At 40.7% G+C, this 19,777-nt stretch overlaps 1 protein-coding gene across 4 annotated transcripts in view; it reads left to right on the top strand.

Moving 5' to 3' along the window:
• Positions 1–19,777, top strand: part of Chd8 (chromodomain helicase DNA binding protein 8) — a 66,960-nt gene that overhangs the window by 24,281 nt on the left and 22,902 nt on the right. For all 4 annotated transcript variants that reach the window (XM_038309839.2, XM_038309842.2, XM_038309841.2 and 1 more), the window contains 7 exons: positions 870–1,255; positions 2,461–2,575; positions 14,620–14,802; positions 15,053–15,121; positions 15,508–15,563; positions 16,103–16,220; positions 17,709–17,792. In XM_038309839.2, coding sequence (XP_038165767.1) covers positions 870–1,255; positions 2,461–2,575; positions 14,620–14,802; positions 15,053–15,121; positions 15,508–15,563; positions 16,103–16,220; positions 17,709–17,792 — 1,011 coding nt within the window. The remainder of the gene's footprint in view (positions 1–869; positions 1,256–2,460; positions 2,576–14,619; positions 14,803–15,052; positions 15,122–15,507; positions 15,564–16,102; positions 16,221–17,708; positions 17,793–19,777) is intronic.

A 19,777-nucleotide genomic window follows, 5' to 3' on the forward strand; every position in this document is an offset into this window, starting at 1 on the left:
AATCTGGTAAGATGACTCAGCGATTAAGAGTACTCCTGCTCTTTCAGAGGATCTGAGTTCAGTTCCCAGAACCCACATCAGGTGGCTCATAACTACCTGTAATTCCACTTCGATGCCTCTGACTCCTGGGGCACCTGCACTCATGTGCGTATGTACACACACACACACACACACACACACACACACACACACACGTGATAAAGGTGATTTAAGGGAATGATTCAAACTTTTTAATGTATAGGACAAAGATCCGTATTGGTTTTGTAGGTTGTAATTTTTCTAAAATAGTGACTATAAAAGCATAGCAAAAGAATACATAAAGTTTGAGCCATTATGCCTTTAATCCCAGTACTTGGAGGCAGAGGCAGGCGGGTCTCTCAGGGTTTGAGGCCAGCCTGGTCTACAGAGCCAGTTCCAGGACAGCCAGACTTACACAGAAAAACCCTTTCTTAACACCCATCCCCTAAAAAGATTATGTAGTTTAATTTTCTAGAATTCTTTTCTCATCAGAAATGACATTTATTTTTCAGATGGATCTAGGTTCAGTGAGTCTTAACTCTAAGCCTGATTTTTAAGTAAATACCTAGTTAGTTTGTGTGTCTGTGTCTGTGTGTGTGTGTCTGTGTGTGTGTGTGTGTGAGTGAGTGAAGGTCTCATTATGTAACCTATTGTTGGCCTGGTACTTAACTATATAGACCAGGTTGGCCTTGAACTACTGGGCAATCAATTTGATTTCCTCTGCCTCCCAGTACTAGAATTATAGGCCTCTGCCCATGTCTGGCTGAGTACACCCGGGTTTGTTTTTGGTTTTGTTTTTAGGCTACTTAAATTGCAGATATACTGAAATTGTAGTGTCCTTGTTTCTCCAGGCTGGCTCTTCTCAGGGAGCCTCTTCTGGCCTCTCTGTGGTTAAAGTTCTAAGTGCCAGTGAAGTGGCAGCCCTGTCCACACCGGCAAGCTGTGCTCCTCATCCTGGGGGGAAGACTGGAATGGAGGAGAACCGCAGGCTGGAGCACCAGAAAAAGCAAGAGAAAGCAAATCGTATTGTAGCAGAGGCCATTGCTAGGGCCCGGGCTCGGGGCGAGCAGAACATTCCTCGAGTCCTGAATGAGGACGAGCTGCCCAGCGTCCGGCCAGAGGAGGAAGGGGAGAAGAAACGCAGGAAGAAGAGCAGCGGAGAAAGACTGAAGGAGGAAAAGCCAAAGAAGAACAAAACCTCTGGTGCCTCCAAAACGAAGGGCAAGAGCAAGCTAAAGTGAGTGCCCCTTGCTGCCCAACAGGTGACAGGGGCGGCGCAGTCCTGTGCTTATATGTGTAGCAGAAATGTATAAACACGTGTATTTTCTTTTTTTTTTTCTTTCTATTTATTTATTTATTTACTTATTTATTGAGCATACAATGTACTGCTGGCATGGAAGGCACCAGGTCTCATTACAGATGGCTCTGAGCCACCATGTGGATGCTGGGAACTGAACTCAGGACCTATGGAAGAGCAGCCAGTGCTCTTAGCCTCTGAGCCATCTCTCCAGCTCCCCCGCTTTCTTTGTGTTTGTTTTTGTTTTTGTTTTTGGAGAAAGGGTTTCTCTGTGGCTTTGGAGCCTGTCCTGGAACTAGCTCTTGTAGACCAGGCTGGCCTCTAACTCACAGAGATCCATCCACCTGCCTCTGTCTCCAAGTGCTGGGATTAAAAACGTGCGCCACCACTGCCCAGCAAATATGTGTATTTTCAAAAGGACAGATGAATTGTGGCTCAGACAGCTGTGTCTGCACAGTCCTGACATTTTCCTTACTGTTGTGTAGAAGAGATTTCTCAGTACCCCTACCATCCGCTCACAAGACAGCTGCAGGACACAGCTTCCCTACCCTTAAACTTCAGTCACTGTCAGTCTTAGACCTTGTTGAGGGAGTGGGGCTTTCTTGTAGCTGTTTTTTTATTGGCTTCTACTTTCTATGTGTTCTTCAAGCTGAGTAGCTGTATGACTTTTCACCCTATAAAAAGGTAGGTTTGGGGGGATTGGAGAGATGGTTCAGCAAGAGGAGTGTTTGTTGCCATTGCTGAGGACCGGGGTTCAGTTCTCAAACACCACATGGCACTTAGAACCATCTGTAGCTCCAGTTCAGGGGACCTGAGACCCTCTTCTGAGTTCTGCAGGCACCAGACATGCAGCTGGTACATCCACATATATGTAGACAAAACACTTCTTCCACGTAAAGTAAATACATCTTCATATCCATTATTTGGTCCTTAGCAAAGTGTCTTTCAGGCCTGGGTTACTCTTCCAAGCCTGAGTGTCGTCTTTTTCAGACACTATACTCAACAGTATTTGTACTGTAGACTGGAGTGTTGAACATTTTTATTTTCTTTAGACCCACATATTTCTGTCTGGAAGTTTGGTATACGATGGTTTGTATTCGTGCTTTTCTCACTCGTAAGGTATCTATGCCTTCATTTCCTTTTAGTACCATCACTCCAGTCGTGGGCAAGAAGAGAAAACGTAACACATCTTCTGACAACTCTGATGTGGAAGTCATGCCTGCACAGTCACCCCGGGAGGATGAAGAGAGCAGTATCCAGGTAAAGAACTCAGCAGGGAATAAACACCTGAAACAAAAGTGTAGTCCATATGGTTCAGGCTAGCCTAGAAGGCCTTGCCATTGGTGAGTCATTCCCCTGCCTCTTGGACTTCCCAGATTCTGGGATTATAGGTATGCACATCCAGTTTACAGTCTAAAACTTCTTTGTGTGTATGTGCTTGTGTGTCTGTGTGCACCATGTGCACACAGTGCCTACAGCGGCCTTGGAACTGGAGTTAGACAGTTTTGAGCCACTCCATCAGTGTTGGTAGCTGAGCCCAGGTCCTCTTGCAAGAGCAGTGTGTCTCTTGAAATTTCCTTCCAGCCCCAACGTCCAAATTTTTTTTGTGTGTCAATATGACACAAGTGAGAAAAAAAATTTCATGCACCTGGGTGGTGGTGTATAGACACACACACACACACACACACACGACAAAAATATTCCAGAAATAAACATAGTTTCTCTCATGTGGTCTCAATCCTACTTCTTTTATTAATTAACCTTTTCACTGTGAGCACATTACTTAACCTATTGGTACCTGATTTCTTCACTATAAAATGAAGATACTATTATACACTTAGTAGGATTGTTATGAGGATTAAATGTAAACATTCATAAAATAATGCTTAGCTCTTGATAAGATCATAATGAAAATCAGGTGTAGTGGCCCATACAGTATTAATAATGCACATAGTACATTAAATACATATAGTAAACAATGCATTTACATATATTATGTCAATTATATAGCTCTTATTAACATAATTCAATATATTAACATAATCCAACAGACTGTCCATACCAATTTAATTTTTGTTCAAAAAGGATAACATCTATGTTATCAAACATGTACCATCTCTTCCATATAACTATCCCCTTCCCCATTTGATCCATTCATCTACCATCTTCCACAAAAGAACCCACCCACTTTCGCTTGTCCTTTAATCCAGAACTCAGAGGCAGGCGGATCTCTGAGTTTAAGGCCAACCTTGTTCAGTTTTACTTTTAGGACAGCCTGCATAAAGAGACCCTGCCTCAACTAACACAATCAAGAACAAATGAAAGTACCGTCCCTGTTTGTTCAACAAACAAGATTAAGTAATACATTGGATGACAGAAATGCTTTGTGTGCATATATCAAATTCTTCCGAGAATTTTGTTTTTGTTTTGTCTTTTTCTAGGCAGGGTTTCTCTGTGTAGCTCTGCTGTCCTAGAACTACTAATATTAAGTAGTTTAATATAACTTGCTAGATTTTTGGTCTTTGTTTTTTGAGACAGTGTAGCCTTGGCTGTCCTGGAAGTTGCTCTGTAGATCAGGTTTGCCTTGAACTCAGAGATCTGCCTGCCTCTGCCTCCTGAGTGCTGGGATTAAAGGCATGAGCCCCACTGCCTAGCAAGAATTTTTTTTAACTATATGTTAAGATGAAAAACAAATTTTTATAATATAAATGATAGTAAAATTTTGGAGGTAGTATGTTAGTTCACCAGGACCATTTTATCAAAATATCACAGATTAGGTGGCTCAACACTTGGTTGTTTTGTGTGTTGTGTGTGTGGTTTTGAAATCAGGGTTGATCCTGGGGCCCTGTACATGCTAGACAAGGACTCTACTCCAGAGGTATGTCCCCAGCCCTTTGCTTTATTTTGGGAACAGTTTTCTATGTTGGCCAGCCTGATTTCAAACTTTACTTTCCCACCTAGCCTCCCGAGTAGCTGGGACTACAGAGTGTACTACTGCGCCCAGATAAATATTTATTTCTGATAGTCTGAGAGCCTAGAAGTCCAAGAAGAGCTAAAATATTCTAAGATTTCCTGAGACGGTTTCCTTGAGCTGTAGCTGATCACCCCTTGTTGAGTCCTCACATGGTCTTTCCTCCACCGGTACATGGCCCTGGTGTGTTAGTATCCAAATTTCAGGTTTATTTATTTGGACGGTTGGTAAGGCACTCTGACTTAGACATACTGAGTGCTGGGATTACGGGTATGAGCCACACTCTGGTCACAATTCCTTGTCTCACAAGAACACAAGCCAAGGGTGGTGCCATATGTCTGTAAGACTTGAATCTGGGAGGCCAGTCTAGCAGCATATTAAGAAGAATAATTTAAAAGGGGAAAGGAAATAGCAAGGAAAAAAATGTCAGTGAGAGGAACAGGGAAGAGGAGAGAAGGAAAGGGAAGAAAACAACATGAAGCAGGGAAGGGAACACCAGCGTTGGATTAAGGTCCAGCTTTTAAGAATTAACTTTAATTAATTAAGATAAGTGAAATGATTATTATATTCTTTTTATCCTTTGGGACTGTGATGCTCTTTATTTGATTGTTTGTTTGATATTTAGCCATTAGCCGTTTTATTTTTTTAGCTAAAACATTTGGAGCTAGGATGCGGCTCCATTGGTAGAGTACTTTCCTTGTGTGCACAGAGTGTCAGCCTCTGCGTGATGGCACACACCTGTAATCCCAGCACAGGGAGGGAAACCAAGGCCATTCTCATATACACAGTAAATTCAATGATCCATGACACATTGGCTCAAAAAGAAAATTACACATGTATACACACACATAATTGAGACCTGCACATGGTAGAGAACTCTGTGTGCCTAACTTGTAGAGAGGTTAAGGCAAGAGATCACTTGAAACCAAGAATCTGAGACCATATTTTACATACACATAGGGATCTGAGACCATGTGTTAAATACACATACTCACATACACGTAGGGATCTGAGACCATGTATTAAATATACATTTACACATGCACATAGAAATCTGAGACCAGGCCTGGTGGTGGTGGTGCACGCCTTTAATCCCAGCACTCGGGAGGCAGAGGCAGGTGGATCTCTATGAGATTGAGGCCAGCCTGGTCTACAAGAGCTGGTTCCAGGACAGGCTCCAAAGCTACAAAGAAACCCTGTCTCAAAAAAAAAAAAAAAAAAAAAAATCTGAGACCATGTATTAAATACACATATACATAGAGATCTGAGAAAAAGTTTAGCGGTGCTAAATTTGTAAACTATGAAATTCTGTTCCAAACCAAGTGGGATAGCCCACAAAATTTGGGAAACTGAGGTAAAAATGATTGCTGTGAGTTCAAGGATAACCTGGGCTTCTGAGTAAGATTCTATATCAAAAACACAAAACAGAACTGAGATGTGGTTCAGCTGGTAAATTGCTTTCCCCAAAGCATTAGAACCTGAGTACAGATTCCCCAAAACTAAGCTGGGCAGTGGTGGCGCAGGCCTTTAATCTCAGCATTCAGGAAGCAGAGGCAAGCAGATCTCTGTAAATTCAAAGCCAGCCTGGTCTACAGATCAAGTTCCAGGATAGGATCCAAAGCTACACAGAGAAACCCTGTTTTGAAAACTACCCCTTCCCCAAAGAAAAAAAGATTCCCCAGAATTAGTGCTGGGGGTGTTGGGGCAGATGGGTCTCTAAAACTTATTGTTCAGTAAACCTAGACAAATCCATTAGCACCAGGATCATTGTGAAACACTGAAAAATAAAGGTGTGTGTTGGGGGTACATACATAATTCTAGCATTTGGGAGGTAAGGTAAATCATCTCTAAATTCAAGGTTGCCAGAGCTACACAGTGAAACTATGTTTCAATAAATGAGTAAAGTGGAGGGCAGTTGAAGAACAACAGCCAGTTGTCACAGTGTACACCATACAAGTCAAAAACAAAAAAGAAACCATCTGAACACCAGACCACCAGTTCTCCCCAAGAACCAATTTAGTTTGAGTGAGGGTGCAGGGGCGCATTCCCTTCCAGAAGTAGCTGCTTCCACTTAATACTGGTATCCCATGCCTACTTCCTGTGCTGCTCTTTTATTATGAAAAATTTCAAATCTTCTCAAAGGTAGAGATTATTTAACGAAGTTCCATGTTTTCATTCTCCTACTTCAGGATCTACCGGTAGACGGCCATTGCCCCTTTCTGGTTTATTTTAAAGTAAACCTATTTACCTTAAAATTTTTTTTAAATTAAAAAAAAATGCTATTTTAAACCAGGTGTGGTGGTGCATGTCTTTAATCCCAGGTACAGGCAGGCAAATCTCTGTGAGTTGAAGGCCAGCTTGATCTACCTAGTGAGAAGGCCAAGGCTACACAAAGAGACTGTCTTAAAACAAATTAATAGTGAGATCCTGTCTCTTAAATAGTGTTATCTTAAGAATGCTACACAATAACTATAAAAGCAAGTAATGCAAAAGATAAAAAGTGGAGAGTGTCCATAATCCTTTCTCAGTAACCAGACTTTCCTTAGGAATGTAGAACAAATATGGATTGTATCAGTCAGTTTTCAGTTTGAGATAACATACTATCGTGTGTTATTGGTGTATTTCAACAAAATGAAATTTATTTTGTTTCATGGTTCTTGGTTTATTTGTTGCTGTTGTAGGTTTTTTTTTTCCCCACGTGAGGCAGGGTTTCTCTGTGTTGCTCTGGCGGTCCTGGAGCTCTCTTTGTAGACCAGGGTGTCCTAGAACTCAAGAGATCTGCCTACCTCTCCTTCGCAGTGTTGGGTTTAAAGGCACACACCGCAGCCACCACCCGGCCATTAGTTCTTTAGGCCAAGTGGATAGACTTCATGTGGTAACTTTTGTTGGCCAAGAACCTAGGTGACAAAGAGTCATATGTGCGTGTTATATCTGTGATCTGGTTGCTGTTGTACTGGGGTCAGTATGGCCTTCAGCTCACCATGTAGCCTGGCTTGCCTCAAAGCCTTGAACATCTGACAAGCCTTCTGCCTCCACCTGATGTGAGATTACGGATGTAAATGTCTGTGCCTGCCTCTTTTTTTTTTTCTTTCCTTTTTTTTTTTTTTTTTTAATTAATGGTCCTGGGGTTGATCTAAGATCTCATTGCTTTCAAATGTTTTGAGATTGTCAGTTACCAAGTAGTGGTGGCACATGCCTTTATCCCAGCACTTGGGCGGCAGAGGCGAGGGGATCTCTGTGAGTTTGAGGCCAGCCTGGTCTACAGAGTGAGTTCCATGACAGCCAAGGACACAGAGAAACCCTGTCTCAAGAACACACACATGCATGTGCACATACATACGCACACACACACATACAAAACCAACAACAACAGAAAAGAGATCATCAGTGATGAATGTGTCATTACATTTTCAATGAGTATTATTTGACTTAAACATAGGTATGAGTATAATTTGTGTATCCATTCTCCTGTTGATGGACATTTGAGTTGTATGCTTTGTTACTGTTAATGAGCAAGGGTTAAATAGGAAATTTTAGTACAAAGTATTTTTGGACAGATTTTCATGTCTTATGCAATTAAATTAATAAACTATAGGGTAAGCAAATAACTGGCTAAAATCTGTTTTACAAATGATGTGTCATGGGGCTGGAGAGATGGCTCAGAGGTTAAGAGCACTGACTGCTCTTCTAGAGGCTCAGAGTTCAGTTCCCAGCAACCACATGGTGGATCACAAGCATCTGAAGTGAGATTTGGTGCCCTCTTCTGGCCTGCAGGCATACATGCAGACAGAACACAGTATACACAATAAATAAATCTTTAAAAAAAAAAAAACAAAAACAAATGTTGTGTCATTTGTAAAACAGATTTTACCCTTTTAAATAAGGGTTTCTGGTTTTTGTTTTGTTTTGGTTTTTTAGACAGGGTTTCTCTGTGTAGTCCTGGTTGTCCTGGAACTCCCTGAGGTCCACCTGCCTCTGTGTCCCAAGTGCTGGGATTAAAGATGTGCACCACCACTGCCCTGCCCTGGATTCTGTTATACAGCAGAAACTTTTCCATTTGTCTCATTTGTTTAATAATTCTGTGCTGTTTTATTTTAAGGCTATGACATGATTTCTTTAATTTGTGCCCTGTCTATGGTCATTTTCTTTCTGGTATTTTCCTGCAGTTAACACTACAGAAATTTGTGTACATGTACAAATATATAAAACAGCATTTTGAAGTATATTTGCTGTCAAAGGATAAAGCCAAAGTTTCCTCCACTGATCATGCTAATTGATACCCCCAACCAAGCATGTCTGAGTTTCCTGATTTTTCTTTTTCCTTCTGTTTTGGGCATCAAATTTAGGGTCTTAAGCATGTTAGACAAATATTTCCACTCAAGTATTTTCCTAGCCTATGTTTAAAATATTTTCCTCAAATGTTCTGAATTTTTGCCAGTCGGCTAGGTAGGGAGAGAAAAAGAAAAAACACAAAAAACTCCATATAGGGATTGGAGAGACGGCTTGGCAATTAACTCCTAACTCCAGGTGCAGGAAGAGATGCCCTCGTTTGCTCTCCATAGGCACCGCACATACACAGTGCACAACACCCAAAGTTACAGATAGGCACCATAGCTTGTAATTCTCACCCCAGCACTTGGGAGGTAGAAGCAGGAGAGTCAGAAGTTCAAGGTCATCACTCCTTACACAGAAAGCTTGAGGCCAGCCTGAGTCCCAAACAATTTTTTTTTCAATTATCTCTCTTTTTTTTTTTAACTGTTTCATGTCATTTTCCTTTATTCTTTTAGTCAACACTTTTTGTTGTCCAAAATTCTTATGCTTAGGAAGTATATCTACAGCATTTTCTGTTTTCTCTAGCTTTGTTTATATTGGATTGTTTTTGCATATAACCTTAAATTGGCAAATATTGTCAAATTTGTCTATTTTTAGAGTAATTTTGCATACTCAAATTACTTTAGAAGATGTTTAGATTGTCTTACATATTTAGCATCTTTCTTTCAGAGGTGTTTCTCTGCTGCTGTCTGCCTGGCTGGCAGTCTCTGGTCAGTTCTGAGCATGATCTCATTTGCTTCCCTCAGGCACCGAGCTTGTCGTGCTCTGAGGCCCAGTGAGTGAGGAAATGTTCCTGCGTCATCTTTTTATTATCTGATGTTTGTTTATTGTTTTAAATAATGTTTATTCTGTGTACAGAATGATGGTTTTACTATATTTTTTAAGTAATTTATTGTTTTATGTGCATTGGTGTTTTGCCTGCTTGCAGGTCTGTGTGAGGATGCTGGATCGCATGGAACTAGAGTTACAGACAGTGTGGCTGCCGTGTGGGTGCTGGGGATTGAACCTGGGTTCTCTGGAGGGTAGCCAGTGCTCTTAACTGCTGAACCATCTCTCCAGTGTCCCCTCCCCCTTAATTTATTTATTTTTATTTTGTGTGCATTGGGGTTTTGCATGCATGTGTGTATGTGTGAGAGTGTCAGATCCTGGAGTGTGGACAGTTGTGAGCTGCCTGTCTTGTATGTGCTGGGAATTGAACCCGGGTTCTTGGATTTGTCCTTTTGAGGTTGGTGGGTATAATCCATCAGAATGGAGCAGGCACAGTGCTCTGGTGGTGAGCAGGCATTTGAATCAACTTGTCCACTTCTTGTCTGCGGTCAGGAAAGAGAGTTAGATGGTGGCGTTCAACCCTCTGTCTTCTCTTCCCACTTTATTCAGTCTTGAACCCAGGCCAAGACATTCAGGGTAGGTTTTCCTTCTCAGGTGACGTACGCTCTCTGGAAATGTTCTTACAGAAATGCTGAGTGTGTGTCCTTCTAGGTGATTCTAAGTCCGGCCTTCTTGACAATGAGGGTTAACCGTAGCAACACTTGAATACTCTTTTATTTCCTTCCTTTCTTCTTCCTTTCTTCTACTCCCCTTTGCTGTCCTTCTTTTTCATTTTGTTTTGTTTTTAATTTATTTAAACAGCGTCTCATAGTCAGACTGGTCTTGAACTCCTCGTCTCCTTCGTCTTACTACTCGCTGTTGAGGTTGTAGGTATGCACCATCATCCGTCACACCTACCCTACTCTCACGTTTTATATGCACACATTTTAAAGTCTAGAGTCTGCGTATTCTGTCCTTTTCCTGCAGGCGGCATAATTTTATTCATTGTGTGTATGTACCACATTTTCCTTATCCACCCATCAGTTGGTGACACAGTGCCGTAACCTGGCTGTTATAAGTAGCCCACAGTAAACAGATGTGCAGGTCTCCTGTGGTCTGCTGACCTAGATACCTTCTAGAAGATACATACCAGGTTTGATATAAATGAATCATGTGATTACTGTGTGATAGTTTACTCTTTTGGTTTTTTGGGGGGCCTGCCACCCAGCTCCCAAAAAAATCACACACAGAGGCTTATTCTTAGTTATGAATACCCGCCTTAGCTTGGCTTGTTTCTTGACAGCTTTTCTTATCCTGTCTACCTTTTGCCTCTGGGCCTTTATTTTTCTCTGTTTCTGTATACTTTTCTTTACTTCTTACTCCGTGACTTGCTGTCCCCCTCTCCCTGTTCTCTTGCTTCTTTCTCCTCATTTCTCCTTCTGTTTGTACTCTCTGACAGTCCTGCCTACCCTCCCCTGCCTTGCTATTGCTGTTCAGCTCTTTATTAGACCATCAGCTTTTAAAGACAGGAAAAGTACACAGCTTCACAGTTTATCAAATGCAGCATAAACAAAAGTAATACTCCTGAAAATAATATTTCCCAATGTGGGGTAGTTTTTTTTTAATCTGTAAGGAGCCTCCATACTGATTTCCATAGTTGATGAACTAATTGAAACTCATGCCAGTAGTACTTAATGGCTTCTTTACCCACTTCCTTGCCCACACTTGTTTTCTTACTTGTGATGTGACTGAAATGGAATCTTGATATAGTTTTTATTTGCATTTCTCTGATGGCTAAGGATGTTGAACATTGTTGTTAGCCGTGTTTTAAAGACCCTCTCTGTGAAGCCCAGACTAGCCTTTTTTTCTTTTGAACTTTTTAAAGGGAGGGGGCAGGCTGCAGTCATTGGGACAACTTCTAAGGGTCAGTTCTTGCCACCATGTGGGACCCAGGGATCAAACTCAGGCCTTCAGGATTGGTGGCAGGTGCCTTTATTCACTGAACTGTCTCACTGGCCCCCCCCAGCTAATCTTAAACTACTGGTCTTCAAAGGTTTACTTGCCATTTTTACTTCTTTTGAGAGCTGTTTGTGTATTTCATTTGCCATTCATTGATTGGATGACTTGTAATTTGGGTGTTTCGTGTTTTTGGTTTTTGTTGTTGTTGTTGTTTTGTTTTGTTTTGTTTTTGGCAAGGTTTCTCTGTAGCTTTGGAGCCTGTCCTGGAACTCACAGTGTAGACCAGGCTGGCATCGAACTCACTTAAGATCCGCCTGTCTCTGCCTCCCGAGTGCCACCACTGCCCAGCTTATTTTTGAATTCTTAATTTTTTAAAAAAGATCTTTTTATTTATGTATACAACATTCCTTCCATGTCTGCTTGCATGCCAGAAGAGGGCACCAGATCTCATTATAGATGGCTGTGAACCACCATGTGGTTGCTGGGAATTGAACTCAGGACCTCTGGAAGAGCAGTCAGTGTTCTTAACCTCTGAGCCATTTCTCTAGCCCTATTTTTGAATTCTTTAAAATAAGTTTTTACACTTATTTATTTGTGTGTATGTATGTTAAAGGACCAACATGCTAAGGTACATATGTGGAGATCAAGGTATAACTTCCTGGGATTGGTTCTCTGCATCATGTAGGTTCAAGGATTGAACTTAGCTTGTCAGGCTTGCTACCAAGCACCATTACCCACTGAGTCAACTTTTCCAATCTTAGACTTTATATAGTCTAGATACTATCCCTTGTCCATGTAAGTTTTTTTTTCCAGTCTATGGATTTTTCTTTTCCCCATGGTTATCATTTCCTTTGCTGTGCAGAAACTTTTTACTTGAGAAAGCCCTGAATTCTGTTTTATTGATGTAGGTATATAGACACCGTGCTGGTTTTGTTGCTATGGTCTGTGGTATAACTGAAACTAGATACTGCAGTAGCTCCAACATTGTTCTTTGGCTCAGGTATTCTGGGAACTTGGAGTCTTTTGTGCTTCCATATAATTTGAAGGATTTTTTTTCTATTGCTGGAAAGAATTGTGGTCATTTTGACCGGGATCACATCGAGTCTGTAAATTACTTTTGGAGATGCACCACTTTTTGTGACACTAGTTCTTTAACTCGGTGAGTAGGGGAGTCTTTTCTTGTAGTGGTTTTTGTTTTGTATTTTGTAACATGAGGGCCAGCTTGTTGGGGTTTCTGTCCTGCCCAGTTCCCACAGTCGTTTGGCCCCACAGGAGTCACACAGAGAGTCTATATGCACCAGTATTTAAAGTTTTAATTTTAGAGATCTTTTACCCTCTTTAGGGCTTTTTTAAGTTATTTTTTTTCTCTTGGTTTCTTTCTCAGCATAACTTTTATTTGTCCGTATTTTAGGATCAGCTTCTCTAATTAAAACAAATGTTTTAAATCAAGTTTCTATACCCATTTACCAAAATTTGTCTTTATAACCTATAACTTTTTTCTTCATATGATTTTATGTCTTAAGAGATTTAATCATCTAGCTAATATTTACTTTTACAAATGGTATCCTTTTTTTCACTGCATTCTGTCCTCGTCTAAAAAGGAATATTGTTACTGATTCATTTATTTATCTATTTGCTGAGGGACTATACCCAAGACTGTGTGTGCCAGGCAAGTGCCCTACCACTGGGCCATCTCCCAAACCCTAGGAATATTGACTTTACAAAATAATTTTATGTTATGCAAGTTTGCTCAATTCTATTATTTTTGTAATTTGATTCTTTTTCTGGAGATATATTATGCCAAAAAATAATTTCTGCTTCCCCATTTTTGTATTATGAACTGCAAATATTAAATTACAGTAAAAATGACTTATTTAGCCACTTGAAAGAATAAAGTAGATCTAAATATACATATGTTTATATGTGCATAGATATATAAATATTCATAAATTTATATACCTACAAATATATTTATATGTTGTATGTTACATTAGTATAGATATAATATACATTACATAAATATATATGTATTATATTTATTGATTTTTGGAGACAGGGTTTCTGTGTAGCCCTGGATGTCCTGCAACTAGCTCTGTAGAACAGGCTGTCTTGAATTCAGATCCACCTTTGACTACCTTCTGAGTGCTGGGATTAAAGGCATGTGCTGCTATGCCCAACCAACCTAAAATTTATTAAGATAACTGTCTCAAGACTGTCTCAAGGTGGATCTATGATTAAGAGCACTGACAGCTCTTTCAGAGGACCTGGGTTGGATTCCTGTCACCGACATGGCAGTTCCAGGGGGTCCCACATCCTCTTGTGACCTTTGTGTGCACCAGGTGTAAAAGTGGTGGACAGACATACATACATACCTGCAAGCAAAAGCATCCATTCACATAAAATAAAAATTAAAAAAATTTAAGAAAATAGGAAAGTGAGAAAACTGTCTAAAAGGAATATTGTTAACTAAACTTGAAGGCATGGTAGCACATAGCCTTAATCCTAGACTCTGGAGGTTGAGGCAGGCAGATCTCTGTGACTTCAAGGCCACCCTGATCTACGTAGTGAGTTTTAGGACAGCTGGGGTTTTGCAGAGAGAGACTTGCCTTATAAAAGCAATAAACAAAAAAAGAAAGAGCTGGGAGTTAGTTGGTGGTCCACACCTTTAATCCCATCATTTGGGAGGCAGAGGTTGGCAGATCTCTGAGTTTGAGGCCAGCCTGAGTTCCAGAACAGCCCAGTTTCAGGGCTGTTACACAAAGACACCTTGCCTTGTAAATCCAAAAAGGAAAAGAAAGGGAGGAAAAGAGAAAAGAAGTAGCGTTAACTGAAAAAGTGACAGAAGACTACATATGATAATGGATATTTTTGTCAAAATATCAAAGGCCAATGGAAACAGCTCATGGGGGGAAAAGAGTTTGCCATGCAGACCTGACTACCTGAACTTGAGCCTTGAACCTAAGGTGGACAGAGAGAATTGAGCCAAAAAAGTTTCCTGACACCTTAACTACACACTGCACACACACACACACACACACACACACACACACAGTTTTGTTTTTTCCATGAGAACTTTAGAATAAAATGTACGTCTATCATAGGCAAATACTTTTCAAAGCTTTCTTTTTGATAAATGGCATGGAAGTAACATCAATACTTGAGTTCAAGGCCAGCCCGTAACACAGATACAAAAGTCACTGCCTCGAAAAATTCTCACTTTGTATTTCCTCTACAGAAGAGACGTTCAAACCGCCAAGTTAAACGAAAAAAATATACAGAGGACTTGGATATAAAGATAACAGATGATGAAGAAGAGGAGGAGGTCGATGTAACCGGTCCAATAAAACCCGAGCCCATCATCCCAGAACCAGTGCAGGAACCTGATGGAGAGACTCTGCCTTCCATGCAGTTCTTTGTGGTAAGCTAGCATTAGCCATGTGAGAGTTTGCTCTTGTGCGCTCTCTGTGTGTGTGTGTGTGTGTGTGTGTGCGCGCGCGCGCGCGCGCGTGCATGTATGTGTGTGTTTTACTGTTTGCTGTTGTTGTTTTGAGATAGGGTTTACTCTACAGGCCAGGCAGCAATCCTCTTGCCTCAGCCTCTGGAGTGCAGGGTTATTGGCGTGAATGGCCACACACATTTTGTTCTTTCAACAACATCTTTTGCTACAGGAGAATCCCAGTGAAGAAGATGCTGCTATTGTGGACAAAGTGCTTTCCATGCGAGTTGTGAAGAAAGAGGTGAGGCCCCTCTGTCTTTAATGTCATTCGTAGCATTTTTATGTTGCATTCGTAGGTTTATTTTCCCTGTGACGGGGACTCTACTACTCAGCTGCATCCACAGCTCACAAGTTTTAGTTAGCGAGCACCTTTGAATAGCAGAGTATATTGCTAGGGTAGGGTTTTAAGATGCTGTTTGAAAGCCAGCTAGAAAACCTTCTTTCACTGTTTTGTTTACAGTGGATAAAAGATTACTGTTTTTAGCTCTCAGACCTCTGGTGCCAGATTAGTCCCTTGATTAATAAAATATTTAGGAAACATTAGGATGAAGTTCTGCCGTGTGTTAATGAAATTAAAAGATCTGTCTTTGATATATAAATGACTATAATTTCCATACTTCTTCTCAGCTTCCTTCTGGACAGTACACTGAGGCCGAGGAGTTCTTTGTCAAGTATAAGAACTAGTAAGTTACATGCAGTCAGACCTGCTCACCCTATGTCCACAGGATGGGGAAGGGTCTCCCATCAAGACTACTGCTCACCCTGAGCCCACAAGTCCTGAAGGAGTCTCTCGTGGAGACCTGTGTGCTTGGGAGTATGCCTTATCCCCTCCCTTTTTTGTTTGTTTATTTTGTCTATTTGTTTTTTGTTTTAAGTTTTTCCAAGGGCTAATCAGACAATCTCAGGAATTAAAATGACTGTTTCCTTTTAGAAAAGTGAGGTGAGAGCAGTTTCTGATAAAATCCCTTGTAATCTTCTCTGCCTCGTTTAAGGCCTTATTACTCTAAACTGTAGTTTGTAAATAAACAGAATTAGCATTGTTTGGGTGCTGGTAGGAAGTATGGATGTCTAGATGTGCCTCAGAGTAGGTGGTTTGCGCATTCCAGGTTTTAAGACACTGGCCTAAGCTGTCTCCTGTTAACGCACACATTTGCCCCACCTGTTGCTGGTTAGTGGCAGGTCCCATTCTCATGGCGTGATTGGCTGTTTCCACCTACTATAGCTCCTACCTGCACTGTGAGTGGGCAACTATCTCCCAGCTGGAGAAGGATAAGAGGATCCATCAGAAACTAAAGCGGTTCAAAACAAAAATGGCTCAGATGAGACACTTCTTCCATGAGGTAATTCGGACTCAGTATTTCTTTTAATCGGATGACAGGGTCTTGTATCCAGGCTGTCCTCTGACTCCCCTTTCACGGGCTGCTATTACAGAGCTGTACCCATCACATGGCCTTCCCTTTCTTTCCTGGCACAAATTAGTTACCAGGCTATCAGCCCCTGCAAAAGATATGCTTGGCTTGTGTGCATGAGTATAGAATTTTAATTTTGATTATTTAATTGGTACCATTCCATTGTTTTATTGGGTTTGGTTATGGTCTATTAGATAGCTGTAAAGTTCAGCACTGTGAGATTGTGATAAGTCTGTGTGTGGAGGATTTTCTGGAAGACGATAAAGTAGCCTGATCCACACTCAGCTCTCTTCTCTCCTATACTGTTCTATCAACTGTTTCTTTAGATACAAACAACTTTCTCACTAAGAGAAAACTTGTGGTTTTTTTTAAGACATTCAGGCTGACTTACTGTGTAACTCTGACCTTAAATTGCCTCTACCTCTGAGTGCTAGGTCATAGTTTATATGTGCTGGAGATGTGATCCATGGGTTTCTGTGCTGAACAACATTCTGTCAACTGAACTTCATCTCCAGTCTGAGAAAACTTTTAAAAATCAGATTTCTCATGTAGTATTGGTAGAAATACTAATAAAGGAAATTTAACTTCTTATGTCTAGGATTACTACTAATTAAGCAAAGAAGCTACATAAGCAAAGAAATGTGTCCATTATATTTAACAATTTAGAAGTTTTTCATGACTTTGACTTGTAATTGTATTATACAAGAGAAGGGAGAGTGAAAAGAGATGAAGCAATGGAGGTGGCATCTTTGTGAAACACTTGGGAAAGCTCAATGAAGCAGAGAAAAAAGACAGGTCAGAATGATGCTCAGGAAGAGGCGTTTGTTTGCGTTAGGAAATATAATGGAGCAAGTTTATATGTGTCGGGGACTGGGTCAGCAGATAGAGAGTACTCAGGAGACCAGAAAGCATCCAGGACATTTATGGAGACAGTAGCCTGTTGGGGATAAGAGATTCTGTGTCTGATAACAGTGAAGAAATAGACTTATAGGTTTTGTTAGTTTGTTTTTTTTTTTTTTTTTTTGGTTTTTCGAGACAGGGTTTCTCTGTGGCTTTGGAGCCTGTCCTGGAACTAGCTCTTGTAGACCAGGCTGGTCTCGAACTCACAGAGATCCGCCTGCCTCTGCCTCCCGAGTGCTGGGATTAAAGGCGTGCGCCACCACCGCCCGGCTGTTAGTTTGTTTTTTGAGACAGGGTTTCTGTGTTAGTCTTGGCTGTTCTAGAACTAGCTCTGTAAACCAGGGAAGCCTTGAATTCACAGAGATCCTCCTGAGTAAGATTTATATATTTTAATGCTATTAAAAATACACAATTCCAATTAATTTTTTTTAAGCTTGTAAAGATGAAATAGAAAGGTATAGCTAGGTTTACTGGACAGTGATTTTCCTCCCTTACTGTTTGGTTTCATAACTCACCTAGGATGAAGAACCCTTCAATCCAGACTACGTAGAGGTTGATAGGATATTGGACGAGTCTCACAGTGTTGACAAGGATAATGGTGAGGTGAGTTGGGCGTGGAGAAACATGAAAGACTTTCTGCAGGTTTCTGCTGGTTTGCTTGCCAATCCTTTATTTTTCAGATGTGGCTGAAAAACCCCTTGGACTGAAAAGGTATTTCTGAGTTTCTTTTGTGGGATTCTTAGAAATATAGTGGGAAGGCAAAGGAGTAGAAGAATTAGAGATAGCTTTGCAGGCATCTTAGAGCTTCATTTGCAAGTATGGAAGAGCCACTCACTGTGATCTCTCCCTTTCCTGCAGGCTGTGTGGAGACCCTGCACACTAATCCCTAAATCAATGAGTATAAAAACACGCACAGTTTCTGGCTTTCTGTATTTCCTGAACTTACCATTAGTTCAGTACATTTTTGTTTGTTTGTTTGTTTGTTTTGGTTTTTCAAGACAAGGTTTCTCTGTGTAACAACTCTGGCCACACTGGAGACCCAGCTGGCCTTGAACTCAGAGACTCCCCAGCCTCTGCCTCTGCCCAGCGGTTTAGCACTTTTCATTTGTCATTCTGGACCCTACAGTTCCTGTTGTGTAAATTTAGACTGAGGGTACAAGATATGTATTTTCAAGTTTGTTTTCTGGGAATATTTCTTTCATAAACTGTTTTGGGAATCACTGTACTAAAACTTCTATAGATTAGGGAACATATTCTGTTTATGGTCATGTATTTGAAGTTTTCTTTTTCATTTTCCAAAGAGTCACACTTGATCTAACCCAAAAATGAACTCACCCCCGTCTTAAATTATATCTACATGTCAGACTTCCTTTTCTTCTAAAATTTTCACAAAGTTTTTATGGCCTGTTACAGTGACCAAGAGAGAATAGATTTCTGTTTAGGCACCAATACTAAGTGGTAAGCTAGGCTTAGGAGCTATGAGGTTCATTCCCACATGTCACTCCAACAGGGTCCGTGAGTCAGTCCTCCTTCTGTGACATTGCAAAGTTGTTTTCTCAGACTTCAGAGGAACTCAGATAGGACCTTAGATACTCAGGGCCTACTAATATTTTAATGTCTAAATAGTTTACTAAGTATAATGTATATATGTCCTCCTCAGCCTTTTCTACCATGGCAGCCTTATGCTTCCTATCACAGTACTTAGTCTTCCAAAAGTAACTGGCCTTATATTTGGACCGTTTGAAATGTACAACTGGTGTGCTGAAAATGTTCTGGCCTTTTGATACTATAGTTAATGTTCCCAATATTTGACAGCAATATTCTGTATATTCATTTCCCCCTCTCCAAAGTAGGTTTGATTTCTATTTTTCATTAGCTAACAATAGAAATAAGTATATTATTTAGAAAAATAAGCTGATATGCTAGAAATATGTGACTTGTACAAAAGGTTTTAGATGGAATGACTCAAGTCACCACAGTAAAGAAAGAGCCATTGGATCATTTCTGTTTGAGACACTTACACCCTTAATGGTAGCTGTTTTAAGGAGTAATCCATGAATTCATAGTTAGAGATTCCTATGAGTGCACTCTCCCTAATATTTTTTGTTTTGATTTTTGAGACAGGGTTTCTTTGTGTGCTCTTTCCTGTATAGCACTTACCTCTGTAGACCACACTGGCCTTGGACTCAGATCCTGTGTGCTGTGATTAAAGGCATGGGTCCCCACACCTGGCTATGCCTGATCTGTCCAATTGTACCTGCTTTATATAAGCCTATAAAGGAAATGCTATCGCAGGACTGAATGATCATCTTTTTAATTTTATTTTTGTGGTCCCTAGGATCAGACCCAGAGTCCTCAGCATACTAGGGCCAGCACTCCAGCCCAGCAGTGATATCTTAAATTACAAAAACAGAAGAGGTATTGCCTCCCCTTCTGCAGTGGACACCTATAGAATAGATCTCAGCTGGAGCTTCAGTATTTCTTCCTTGAGCATGTGGTTGTGGATTCAGCCTGGCGTTTTCAGCACCTATGGAGCTAATACCTTGACATCCCGTATTAGAGTCCAGTTCTTCCCTTTAGTCAGCTGC

The sequence above is a fragment of the Arvicola amphibius genome, chromosome 13, assembly GCF_903992535.2.
Source record: "Arvicola amphibius chromosome 13, mArvAmp1.2, whole genome shotgun sequence".
NCBI lineage: Eukaryota > Metazoa > Chordata > Mammalia > Rodentia > Cricetidae > Arvicola > Arvicola amphibius.